General features: G+C 28.6%; 2 protein-coding genes across 6 annotated transcripts; both read right to left on the reverse strand.

Annotated features, from left to right (window-relative positions):
* Positions 1-4,436: 4,436 nt before the first annotated feature.
* LOC143152679 (fatty-acid amide hydrolase 2) lies at positions 4,437-10,075 on the reverse strand. The gene is made up of 8 exons (XM_076323057.1): positions 9,740-10,075; positions 9,044-9,270; positions 7,556-7,885; positions 7,005-7,297; positions 6,194-6,289; positions 5,522-5,680; positions 4,960-5,142; positions 4,437-4,834 (listed from the first exon to the last, which is right to left on the reverse strand). Exons 1-8 carry the CDS (start codon positions 9,916-9,918, stop codon positions 4,745-4,747), a joined length of 1,557 nt encoding a protein of 518 aa, XP_076179172.1. The 5' UTR covers positions 9,919-10,075; the 3' UTR covers positions 4,437-4,744.
* A 1,599-nt stretch (positions 10,076-11,674) lies between these two features.
* On the reverse strand, positions 11,675-13,518 carry LOC143152714 (PITH domain-containing protein CG6153). 5 transcript variants are annotated; one of them, XM_076323124.1, is made up of 6 exons: positions 13,275-13,518; positions 12,596-12,777; positions 12,444-12,505; positions 12,292-12,369; positions 12,085-12,189; positions 11,675-11,994 (listed from the first exon to the last, which is right to left on the reverse strand). In XM_076323124.1, the coding sequence occupies exons 2-6, from the start codon at positions 12,764-12,766 to the stop codon at positions 11,787-11,789; spliced, it is 624 nt and encodes a 207-aa protein (XP_076179239.1). In that variant the 5' UTR covers positions 12,767-12,777; positions 13,275-13,518; the 3' UTR covers positions 11,675-11,786. The 5 variants fall into 5 exon arrangements, with proteins under 5 accessions (XP_076179239.1, XP_076179248.1, XP_076179265.1 ...); XM_076323133.1 differs by lacking the exon at positions 13,275-13,518 and adding an exon at positions 13,175-13,264; XM_076323150.1 differs by lacking the exon at positions 13,275-13,518 and adding an exon at positions 13,046-13,185 and having other exon boundaries at positions 12,444-12,487.
* Positions 13,519-13,524: the final 6 nt, after the last annotated feature.

Genomic DNA, 13,524 nt, shown 5'->3' on the forward strand with positions numbered 1-13,524 from the left:
TTGGAACGCACTGTGCATAGATAGAATCCAGAACTACTGTTATAAAATATTTACATCAGCATGTGATCAACGATCAGTATGCATTAACGATATAATCAAAGAACCGAGCAGAACACTAATATTCTTAACACAAGGAATAATCTGTATAATACTCACGAACAAACATACAAAAGAACTATTTTCTATGCAGCTTGTCTCAAATTGATGGAATACAGTAAAATATATAAATTTTTAGTACCAAGGAATATATAAAAACCTTTCGTACAGATAATATATATAAACACGTACACATACATTATACTGATTGCTATAAATGCACTTTCGCGGAGTTTAATAATTCCTCAGACATCGAAACCATACACTACTTTTACTTTCATAATTTTGAAGACATTTATTATGCAATCGTGTAAAACATTCTAACTCTCAATAACGGTATACAGAATACAACAGTATACAATCGTTTATGTTGTCTAACTGTCGCATTAAAGAAAACATTAATTCCTACACAACGATAACTTGTAATACTTATACGCTACGACCTTATAAAATTAAATGTACTGTAGAACAAAGTATGAAAATAATAACTGAAATGAACTTTATTTTACCTTCATCTGTTATTCAGATTTTGATTTTAATCTTAGTGTGGCAGTAACAAATTATAGAAACATTATTCAAGATAGTTCTTCCTGTATTCACTGCTTCGGTTAGTTTTTAAATGTTTTGAATAAATCTTAAAGAGAATGAAATTGTACATAAAAAGGTTAAAGAAACAAAATTTTTTTCATTTGGAAGCATGGTGAAAAATTCTTTTACAATTTTCCACATATTTTTGGAGTCGTTATCCTCTCGTAATGTAAAACAATTTCAAATACCCATCTTTTAAATTGACTAAATCGGATAACGAGAAACAACCCCGAACTAATGTAGATTCGTCACCATGTTCGACGATTGGAGTAATCATGGTGGATTTAAAATATTCATCAGTATAAAAAAAAATTATTAATCCGTAAATTCGAATTTAAACCATCGACACTATACAATGAATATTCAATCCTTTTGTGCCCGCAACTAAATGCAATAAACATTATTTTTTCCTTCAAATGCGCCCAGATCTATTTTATTGCAAATATAACGAAAAAAAAACATTACACCGAGTAAAGTGTTATACTTTATTGCGTTTAGTTGTACAAAAGTTATTTCACCACGGTTTCTAGTTACTAAGGACAATACTAGATAGGAACAGTATTTAAACATTTCGAAATAACAATGATATTTTACTCCATCGTCTAACAACTTTTTATGCAATGTACAAAATTTTTCTACCACCTTCCACTGCATTTAACTTTTATGTATTCACTTTTCAATGTTTCTTCTTTACCGATTCGTCTTCGTCTTTTAATAAAATAGTTAAAATCATTTTTAAACATTTTACGGGAAAACGGTAGTGCAGAAACACGTAACAGTCGGCTGTTTGACGAATGATGTGAATGTTCGTAAAAATGTACAGATAGTCGACAGACGGACATCCGCCTTTACCTCTTTCGTTATGGCAAAGCAGGCCGTGAAGCTACTATCATGTATAATACTTACAGGAAGCCAAGCAGTGGTCTACGCTTTGCTGCGAATAGAGTTTAGGCCCGTTACTTTGTAGTATCACGCAATTCATTGTGTCTATAGAAACTATGTATGTATCTATCTTAAACGAACGAAGAAAAAACGAATAAAAATGAAAAACTTAAATATTCGATCATTGGTCTGTTCTAGTCATGTTTCTATGAATTTGTGTGTAGTAACTAACGCTATAGATACTTTTGCACCACACATAATATATAATTTGCAAGCAATTTTCTCCCACCGTCGATACATTTTTTAAAGAGAATAACCGTATACTATGACATATGAAAGGATGCAATACAGACACAAGCAAATCGTTGATAAATCAAGTTAAAACATACTCTCTAAATAGAACCTGTTCTTTGTATACCTCTCAAAATTCCCCCCCAAAAAAAGAGACATTTCTGAGTACATAATTACTCGTGATAAGCCCACTATTAGCGCAAATTAAATATGTGTATAAAAAATCGTGATTCAAAGGAACGTAAAAAGACTTGTTATCCTGCAATTCTTCTCGTACATTATCTCGATACTAAATATTTACATACACCTACACACAAAAAGTATAGTAAAATTTTTATCTTGTATCATGACCTACATTTGCGCATTCTCTATAGTATTTGTATACATTCTTGGAACTCTGTATAAATCAGCATAATAAAAAACAAAATTAGAATATAAACCTGCGAAATGGACAAGTGGACGCTAAAAATGAGTTGGAAGTTAAAAGAAAATGTTGATGTCTTGTAATATGTTCAGGCCATTAGTATCTATGTAGATAGCACAATGTTTATGAATCGTCGTATATGTTATTCACGACCATTCTCAAAATATAATCCAAACATATCTATTTTCAACCAACCGAGCTTTAAAGTTTAGAATTTAAAGGGTTTGATGCTTATAAACACGAAGCAGATTAAAAATAAATTGAACAGTCCCTACTATTAAAATTGCACTAAAAGACATTCAATATTATGAAAGTAACGCTCGTTTCCCTCCATTTTTAATCTTTATCTATTTGGTACTTTTCATTTAACAACAAATAATTACCACAGAAGCAGTACAGAAATAGCTTTCTAACATTGTAACGGAGAATTTCCATAACCTCCGTGTTTATAATATTTAGGACCCCTGGATTATTGTCTATAGGATGCATTAAAAGATAAAGTTTATTTATGAACCACTGATAACTACGGAGGATATAAAACAATGAATTGCTGCGTAACTAAGTGTGCTATATTTGACGTTTGAAATAGTTAATAATGAGGAATCAATTTTACTTTAATAGTTGAACTTAGAAAACTTGTTACAATGCTAGGGTCAAAAATTATAAATTTCTATTAAATAATGAGAAAAATGATTTATGCATAATAAATTAATTTTTGGCTCATAATTGTGTGCAGAAGTACAAAGCATAAAAATAATTTAATTTGCTCAAATTTTAAATAATCTGAAAAAGTCCAGGTGGCTCCATCTACGGCAAAACTCCCAAGTTTGTCGAGGAATAGTTCGTTTACGAAGCGCTAGATGGCGGCATAAGTACTGTTAGGACGTATATTAGAATGTAGCTAACAAAATATAAACCTTTAATATAGATAATATAGATAATAGATAGTAGGTAATGATAATGGATAATAGATAATAGGTACTAGATAATGTATAATAAATAATTGATAATAGATAATAGACAATAGATAAACGGATTAACGGATTAACGGATTAATGGATCATCGAATTATTGGATTATCCGGATTATTGCAATGTAAATATCAAAATGTAATTTTCCCTTAAACATGTTGTTTTGTCGTTAGTTAAACAATTATACCTTAGTATTGATATTAATGGACTTTAGGTATAAAATATTAATAAATCTTTTTGAATATTTAGTTAACTATTAAGTTTACAAAAAATAAACTAGTACTATGGATTGGACATTAAACAAATTTAAAATATCCTAGAAAGTCGTTAAGAAATAGGTAGAAGAAAAGGGATTACAGTATATATGAGTAAATAAATCATACTGATTCCAAATTTCAGCGAGAGGGAATGTTGGTACGGCAGAGCACTTTGTTATCAGTACTAAATCATAGTAAAACGACTTATTGTACAATTAGACATGCACGAGGGGAGGGTGTGTACTCAGTCGACAAAACAGACTTTTACACTCTGTTTACTGTTAGTAAAGCAGAAAACTACCATGTATTTTAATCCAGGCCAGGCAGTTTTTGAGATGTAAATGATTTGGATGTTCTGACAAACTAAAATCTTCGTATGGCAAAACGAAACACTGATTTTGAAAAAGAAGATAAAAGAAATACTTATTCAGTAAAGCGTAAAATTTCATAAAACTAAGCAGAATAGTCTATTAGCAAAACTTGGTACTATCTCCGTTAGGGTCTATTACTCTAACTTTCAGTATAATACTATTAGCGTATAATTCTCTTAGCGTAAAAAATAAATTTATTAATTTATATTATAATAAATAATATAAAGAAATAAAATTTATTAAAAATATATATATTTATTTATACACACAGAATATGAAAACCTTACACCTACACGATTATTTCTTTGTTCTACTTCTTCATCCACATTCCCTGTAAGTCCGTTCTATTCTTAAAAATTCGAACCGCTTCATCATTGAAAATTTCATAATCTGTTACAAAATTTATGTTATTAACATATTCATTACAATACAGAACACATGATATATTTCACATGCTCTCAACAAATAAACACTAGATTTATTGCAAGATGTAAACATAGTCAATTTTTTCGAACAAAATTATTATGGAAACATAACATGTGATAAGAGAAAAGTTATCAAAAGATTTTATTTCATAACGTAACAATACATAAAACAAATTAAATCTTAATTATAATAATGAAATACAACTTCAGTAAACATATCTCCTAACTATATATGTATCATTTTCAATTGATATATTAAACTAAACGACTAAAAATGTATTTATATAAATAAATTTCTCTTTCATATAATAAACACTTTCATTCTTAAGCAACTTACAACCAATGCCGGTAATTATAATAAAATAATAATTGCCCTATTACCATTATGTTATTGATAATAATTAATATCATAAATTTATACAATTTATAATTTTTGTTATTAAGCTGGTGGAACCCAACCACCATATGCTTTCTCTAATTCTCGTGCTACAGCCAGGCATAGGTGATCATTGTATGGAGATGCTACAACCTTGAATAAAAAAATTTCATAACTAATTAATAACAAGATGTAAAAATTTGTTGTAGTTTGAAAAATATTAAAAAGATTATTTTCTAAATAAAATATTTGATTATATAGTGTTGTAAATTTTTTACCTGAACTCCAACAGGCAATCCATTTTTATCTAAACCAAGAGGTACTTGACAGACAGGAAATTTCAGAACATTGAATAAACACCAATAACCAAAATTAAAAGGTCTCAAATAAGCTGTATAGTGGTGGCTGGCTGGAAAAGGTGAAGATGGATAAAATAATATGCCATTATCTCGCAGCATATTCTGAAAATGGAAAAATACTCTTTATTTAATAGACTTCCAGTAGCTCCAAAGTAACAACATAATTAACCGAGCATAAACACACTCATACATGAAACTGTGCATTGACGCATCATATCGCTGGAGTACTACTTAAAATCCACTTTATGAACTTCAATATAATCTTACACCGATTTTAATTCTTTACTCACTAAAACAATACATCACTTCAATATTATAACTTTAAACATATTTTTCACTCTTCCAAATTTTATCTACTTATATCTTGAAAACGAATCACAGTTCCAATGCGTATCATATAATTTCTTTAGAATTTAACGCGATTGTAAATCTTATATATATCAAAGTTATAATCTATATTCTTTATCAATTGAGAACTTACTGTTAAATATTTTTTCATATTTATAGTTATATTCAATGCCCATTCAGTATTTGCCTTGGGTAGAAAATCTTCATCAATTAATTTTAAAATTGCAGCTAGTGTTAGTTCAGATTTTCCTGCTAATAATTTTGAAATTTCTGTAATGGCATTTGCACGATACTGAAAAAAAAAATTTCATTTTATAATTTCCAATTAATTATTACTATATTTATCTAATCAAACTTATAATAACTCATAATAATTCTAATAATAATGAAAAAATTATTATAGAAATATGCAGTGTTTCCCCAGATTAAAAACAATGCAATATCCCGTACGGAATTGAAATAATAAAAAAAGCCAGACATATTATATAAACATTTTCTCTGTGTGGCGAAGTAGGAGAGATTTTAAAGCCAATTTAATTCTTCTAAATAGAATCCTATTCGTTTATTTATAATGCAATGACATTTGTTGAGATGAATTCAAAGACCTGCTTATGAGACAGATGTAATATAAAGTAATAAATTCGTAAATTCTTAAGAAGCCAGATAAACGCGGATCGCCAGTTGACCCTATTCGACTGCTCATTAATCCCCAATAACATAACTATTCTGTAAGAAAATGATCACTTCTAATTCACTTTTCATACAAAAAAATAAATGAAACGTCCAAAAGGCTTTAGTAAGGTACCTTTTCATTTGTTATTTTCAATTTAAAATCGAAATTTTCTTGAGACATCCAGTACCTCCACAATTGGTAACTATATTCCGAACCAGGTATTTTTACCTATAATAAAAACATGCCAAAACAAAAAGAGTACAATACTTCAATATTTTTTAAACATATTCTAAACCAATGCTCAGTCGTAAGGAAGTTCATAAGCACAACACATAATGAATATACAGTGTCGCATTTAGGCGGAAATAGTATCACTTAAACAGCGTTGTTTTAGACCAACAAAATAATAACTTCAATTCGTAATTTCATGTGGACCACAACGTATATTAATTTTATAAAAATCCCAAGTACAAAACATTAAGTCCAAAAACAATCTCAAAACAGAAAAGCCTTAAAATGGCCCACTAATACCAAAAGTAACACAGCCTAACACGATTTTTGCCTTCCAATATGCTCCCTTCTCCAGTGATCCTTGTAAAGTTACACTCCCCAAACAAAAATCCGGAAATCAAATTACTGAACCGTCCACAATTTTCGAAAAATACGAGTCTTTGTAAAAACCCAGGATTTTCGACAAAAATAAGTTATTGCATGAAAAGTAAAAACATTAGAAAGTGTTAGTTAGTCTACAAAAATAGAGGAGAGGAATTTTTGGTCTTAATAGTTATAAATTAACGTCAAACTTTAATAACCACCCACTTGTTATTGGAAGACAGAAAAAAGTTTCAATTTGTTGGACAGTATAATAAAGATTATCAATATATGATTCATCATCTATAACACTGAAAAATTGAAATGTAATTTATAAAAACAAGAAATTTACTTTTTTCGCATATCCAGTAATTTCCTTAAAATGATGAACAGCTTTTAAAAGAGCATCACTCATCTCGGAATTTACTTTACTTGCTCTTAGATCACCTGAACTTTCTTGATAAAAAATATTAAGCACTTTTAGATCTACCACTGTATCAAGATGCAGATAAGAAACCTTTTCTCCAATTAAAACTTTTAAGAAAGGTATTAAATCTTCTGCCTTTTTACAGATTGGTCCCGATTCTGCCATTGAATTTGGGTAATCCTTTTTTCGAAGTCCAACACCCTTTAGTGGTGTAAAACCTAAAAATAATCTTATCAATACTATGTATTAAAGTACAATAATATACCAGATTATTCACTTTGAGTTTCATATTTAATTTACTAAAAATAATTAAATTATTTTCATGTTGCATTTCTACTCAATTTTTCTAAAACATTTATTTTGAAGTTTTAATATGTTATTTCTTTAAACATAACATATTTATATATTCTTATACTCTTATAAATATGTTGACAATTATAATTTGCATATAATTTACATTATAAAATTGTATGAACCTGCAGTTGGCTTGTAACCAAAGACTCCATTAAAGAAAGCAGGCATTCTAGTAGAACCACCAATATCTGAGCCAATAGAAATTGCAGATCCACAAGCACTAATAATTGCTCCTTCTCCACCACTGCTTCCACCAACATTCCGAGTAGTGTTATACGGATTACAAGTTTGTCCATATATATTGTTTCTTGACTCAGTCCACAAATTTAACTCAGGAATATTTGTTTTTGCTATCAAAATACCACCGGCCTTTTTTACCAAGGCCACTACTGTTGCATCTTCCTGGGAGCGAAAGTCGCGTCTGTTTATTATACCCATTGTATGAAGCATACCTATGAAATTGTTATGGCTGGATAAAATACATAATATTAACATTGTACTACAAATGATGTATACATATATACACTCTCTGAATATGAACAGTTATTTGCAGAGAGTGTATATTTACGTCCATAGAAAATGTTATTTGTGAACCTTTTTAGTTTCAAATGCGCCAAAGTTATAGAGTTAAGTAACAAAATTAATCAAATAAGATATTATATTTTAATACGTTTGATTAGTTTTTTCTTTTACATGAGTTACGTACAATGTAATATTTATAAATTGCATTAGATTTTAAATGCCAGGATTTAAAATTTTTACGAAAAGAAAAAAGCGAGAAACAACCACCTGTTTTAAACGCACGCGCATGCGTGCATCTATCTATACTGTATGCTGCTCGTAAATTGCGACTTGGAATATTGATTTGTTTCAAAAACACATTTCTAGCAGTAGTGAACTTCAAACTGCTAGTCTGTAGATTTGGAAAAATAGTTTTCAATCACAAGAGCAAAATGAGAGGAACAGCAATCAAATAGTTACAAAAATAAAAAACATAGTACATCTGATTATTTGGAAACTACTGCATGATGGATAGTTGTATCCATGCAAAACATGGATGATATCTTATTTATAGTGATTTTCTTCCATAATTGAACTTCTACATATAATTACAGAAGATTTGTGTTGCTAATCAAAATTTTCTACATAGAATATTATTTATGAACAAAGCACAATTTACCACAAATGGGGTATTAAATTTTCACACTATCAGTGAGCTGAAGAAAATCCACACACCAGAATCAAAGCACCAACATTAACCCAATGTTAATATGTGCCCAGGAATAATTTGCTTCTTTTTAATGGGAACATTTTTTGTAACTGGAAGATAAACTGCAAATATTATACCAACTGTTTAAGAAACGAGTTAAATAAATTAATTAAATGAATGAGAGAGAGAAAGAATGTGTGTGTGTGTGTGTGTGTGTGTGTGCGCGCGCGCGCGCGCATGTGTGTGTGTACACACATCTCATTTTGCAGTCCATATGTGAGCACCCCTTCTGTTCTATTATATATAACTTCTGTTTGATAAATTTGTTTTTGTACATCCATAGTTTTCAAAATGATGAAAGGGCTAATTTTTATTAATACATCTTAAATAGTATTATTACCTTTGGCTTCAATGCTTTCCTTTGTTGTAAAAGGAACACCTAGGAAAGGTACCTTTTCCTTTATTAGATCAATGTCTTGCAATATCTGCAAACGTTTATCTACTTCTTTGGCTTCTTCCAAGGCATCAGTATATCTATCTTCTACAATAGCATTTATTATTGCATTTACCTCCTTTGCCCTTTCTATAAATGCTGTAACAACTTCTACAGATGATACTTTCTTCGTCCTATAACATTTTGTTTCTATGAACTATAGTCTTGGTTAAATTATTTATAAAGCCTACATTTAAATAATTCCATACGGTTCATTAGCACCAATTGTTACAAATTCATACTAATAATTATGTAGTAATATTATTATAATTTCCATTTCTTTTTTACATAGAACAATTCTATATTATTGAGACTCATATACCTACACTATATATTTGCTTTAAAAAAACTTGATCATAATATCACAAATTCATTAGATTCATCAACAATCAGCTTATAAGTTCAATCACTTTCTATTAATTAGAAATTGAACTGCACCCAAACATTTATTGTAGTATAGATAAATTTTTCTAGATCTAGTATATATCATGTCATAACTACATCATATTCAAATTTGACTGATATATAAACAATTTTTTTAAATATACTAAACAAAAAATGTAATATTACAAGTATTAAAGAAGTCAATTTTTTTAAAGTTACCTGATATTATGAGCTAGTTGTGATGCACTCATCAGGAGTAAGTGATTTTTTATTGGTGGTACTTTCTTTGAACTGTGTTCATAGTAGAGTCCAAAAAATAAGTCTACCAAAAAGTCAAATATCATATGCAACTGAATGATTACCCATTTTAAAAAATCCTTTGAAACCTTTCTTAACATTTTAAATATTGTTTTGCATGTATCTGAGATCAGATTATTTCTAAATACAATGTATCAAAACATTAACTCAGCAAATTTCATGTGCATCTGAAATTGACAACCCATACAATATAATATACGCATAGGTAAAGAATATCGTAGATATATATCTCCAACTTTGATAAAGCGTACATTGAGATACAGCGCCTTCGGTTTGCGCATGATACCATATATATATTGCATATTTCATACAATGTGGTACAGGTAAAGCGTTACATTCATGTGAAGGAGCATTAATATCACGTGATAACAGCATTTAAATAAACACGAAATTCAAATTAAACACCATTTGAGTAGGTAACTAAAAATGTATATTATTTGAGTCCCGCAATCTGGAGTGTACGGTAGCAAGAAATTTAACTGAGTCAAACACAAAAATAATTAAATATAAAAGAAAAATATTACACTTTTTATGGATGTGTCATATTTCTTATTTTTATTTTTATAATTTTTATTTTTACACTGCCACAAAGTGAAATGACAATACATTTCAATTAGTTTCAACACATTTTTATTTTTCCACTCTTTTTTCACTTTTATAAAAATTGGTCATATTTGAAGGCTTCACAGTAATTAAAATATAATTTTGTCGATGAATTCGCATCTTCATTGTTGATTTCAACACGGCTTTCTTTCATATTTACTGAAATCGTACAGATCGGCATTTTATGCCACACAGCCCAAACCGACACATATTTGATGCATATTGTAAGTTCATATACATATATTTGGCACTGCTGAGCGACTTCGCCGAATGACAAATGTTGACTCAGTAGAGACATCGCTTAGCCATGAAAAAAACTATAAGACAGTCGTTATTTGTTTACGAAAGTAATAAATAATAAGTTATACACGTGATTGCTTTTCTAATAGTAAATGTTATGGTGTTTGGTATGTTATTTTATGAAAATTGTTACTTCTAATATTAAATATAAAGCAAAATGCGTTGTGGAATCAAACAAAGTGGAACAGAAACAAAAATAGTAACTAAATAATTTGCAAGAAAAAAGTTTTCATTGGTTCAAATGTCATGTATATTGAAAAGGAGTCGTTGTATTATTCGTAATTATTTAGAAAATAAAGAAAAATATGTAAAAGAACATCCTAGTGGATGTCCAAAAGCAACTACTATTTGAAAAAAACATGCCATTTTAAAGATGGCATCAAATTGAGCACATATAACACGACAAATTGTGACAGAAACTGGTGTCCAAACCATCATAAAAATGTGCATTGAATTATTAAAGGATCAAATCTCTTAAAGTGGCTGAAAATGCATAATTGAATTTTGCATCAGAAGATCCTAAAGATTTTTACTATTATTTCCGTGATTTTAGAGAAGACAAAGTTATGAATCAATATAGATAAGTGGGTGGAAAAGGTCCTGATGTGGGCATCAAGTTTATTTCAAAGATGATAGAATGTAAAAATTATACTTTGTAATTGGATTGTAGACAGTTGCAATTATATTTTGTACTCATAATTGTTTATAATTAATTAGATTATATTATGCTTAACTCTTATAAACTTTTAGAAAATAGCATCAGACTATGTACCTATAAATATCTTCAAAATACATTACCATTAATGCATATAAAGAATGTACAATTTTTGTACATTTTTAATGAAAAAGAAAGAACTTAAACTAGATATTTTACTAGTTGAGCTATATTAAAGTGTTCCTTAAAATGTTTACAAATAATGTATATTATTCTAAAATGTAAACAAGCAAAGATATTTATTTGAATATAAACATTTATTCATTGGTTTTCTGAATAACCTCATTTCATAATACAGAATTAATTTTTTGTTTGTTTGGTATTACAAAATTAACTAATTGCTCTATCAATATCTTCGCGATCCTGTGGATGATCTTGTATCTGTGGACGTAATTCATAAGTACAAATAGTAACACCATGTTGATGACCAGGAGACCATTCTCCTCTTAATCCAATATAATAAATTTTGATTCTCTCTGATTCTTCCTTTCCAGTAAAATATAAACTTAAATGATTTACTGATGAAAATTTGACCACTCTAGAACATTAAACAAAAATTATAATAAATCTTCATATCATTATAATATGTTTGGTTCAATTACCAATATAAAAAAATATATGTATATACTTAAGAGAGTATTCATGTATTCCATGTGTATCTACACATAATTCAAATTCTTGTTCTGGTGTTGGAATCATTTCATCCAATGTCATAAAAGGTCGATTTTTATATCTATGTGAAAAAATATTTGACTCTATAATAATTGACTCTATTTTATATTTTTAAAAAACTGCATTTAAAATAATCTAAAATTGAAAACTGAAAAATACTTACAATTTTACTTTATTTGGATGAAAATCATCTTCGCCACCAATAACGATAAGACCTTTCAATTTTACATTTCCTGTAAAACTGAAGAAAAATAAAAATTATATTTATTCTCTTTGAAAATTTACACTAAAATGCCTTAAAATGTAAAAACATACGGAATATGAAATAGAAGTTCGTTACAAACGTCACTTTCAACATACTGAAAGAAAAAGATTAACTACAATGTATGTATTATAATTGCATATGATACAGAAAGTTTTTATTGAATATAAAACTAAAATAAAAAAAAAAAATGACATACACTTACTTTATTTCTATCTAATCTGTTTTCCCATGGTTTAAATACAGAAGGTCCACTACCATCCTGACATTCGCCTAAACATACTACATTTTGTATATCAATTTTTTTATACAAATTATATTGTATACCCAACTCTCCCTCATTATGTGTTCCTCCACAATTGCACTGATGTGTCATTGTATAAAAATCTAAGTAAAATTTGACATATAGATAGATAACAATTAATTTATATATTAATTCAGTATAACATTATGAATATAAAATATTGCAATATATTTTTTATTTTAAAATCTTTGATCGATAATAATAAAAGTTAAAAGATCAAAATAAACTTATGCATTATATTATTATAGATACTTAAGGTTTCCTTATAGTATATACTGTTATTTATGCACTGTGAAAATACTTGAATAGTTTACTAATACTAGTATTAGTCAAATTTTAATTTTCAAATACCAGAGAAGATCTGTTAAAGAATTTAACTTTAATATAATAAAAACGTTTAAGGTTTTAGAAAAACTCCACTTGAGAGTCGCTATTTCCCCCACTACTGCAGAAACGCTGTACTTCGCAGTTATTAGGTACCTGAACCTCTAGTTAATTTAACTGTTGGATATTTGGCAGATAATTCTTAGTTGAAGGTGAAGAAACGGATGTGTGACAGGTAACTTTCAGATTACTTTACCTGGAAGATATCGGAATGAGAAGAATTCGACCGTAAGCGATATCTCGCAAAAAGCATCGTTTATGGTGGATGCACCGTTTTGTTTTTAGCATATGTTTTAAAACGATGGTGAACCATGTATATGCAAAGAAAAGTAGGAATATAAGTATTGTATGATTATATATTATTTAAGTATTTTATAAACTTATAGTTATGTATGTATTGTACATTCATAGATTAAGAAATGTTAAACAATAAAGTGAAGACTTTC

This window comes from Ptiloglossa arizonensis, chromosome 1 (genome assembly GCF_051014685.1).
Source record: "Ptiloglossa arizonensis isolate GNS036 chromosome 1, iyPtiAriz1_principal, whole genome shotgun sequence".
Classification (NCBI taxonomy): domain Eukaryota; kingdom Metazoa; phylum Arthropoda; class Insecta; order Hymenoptera; family Colletidae; genus Ptiloglossa; species Ptiloglossa arizonensis.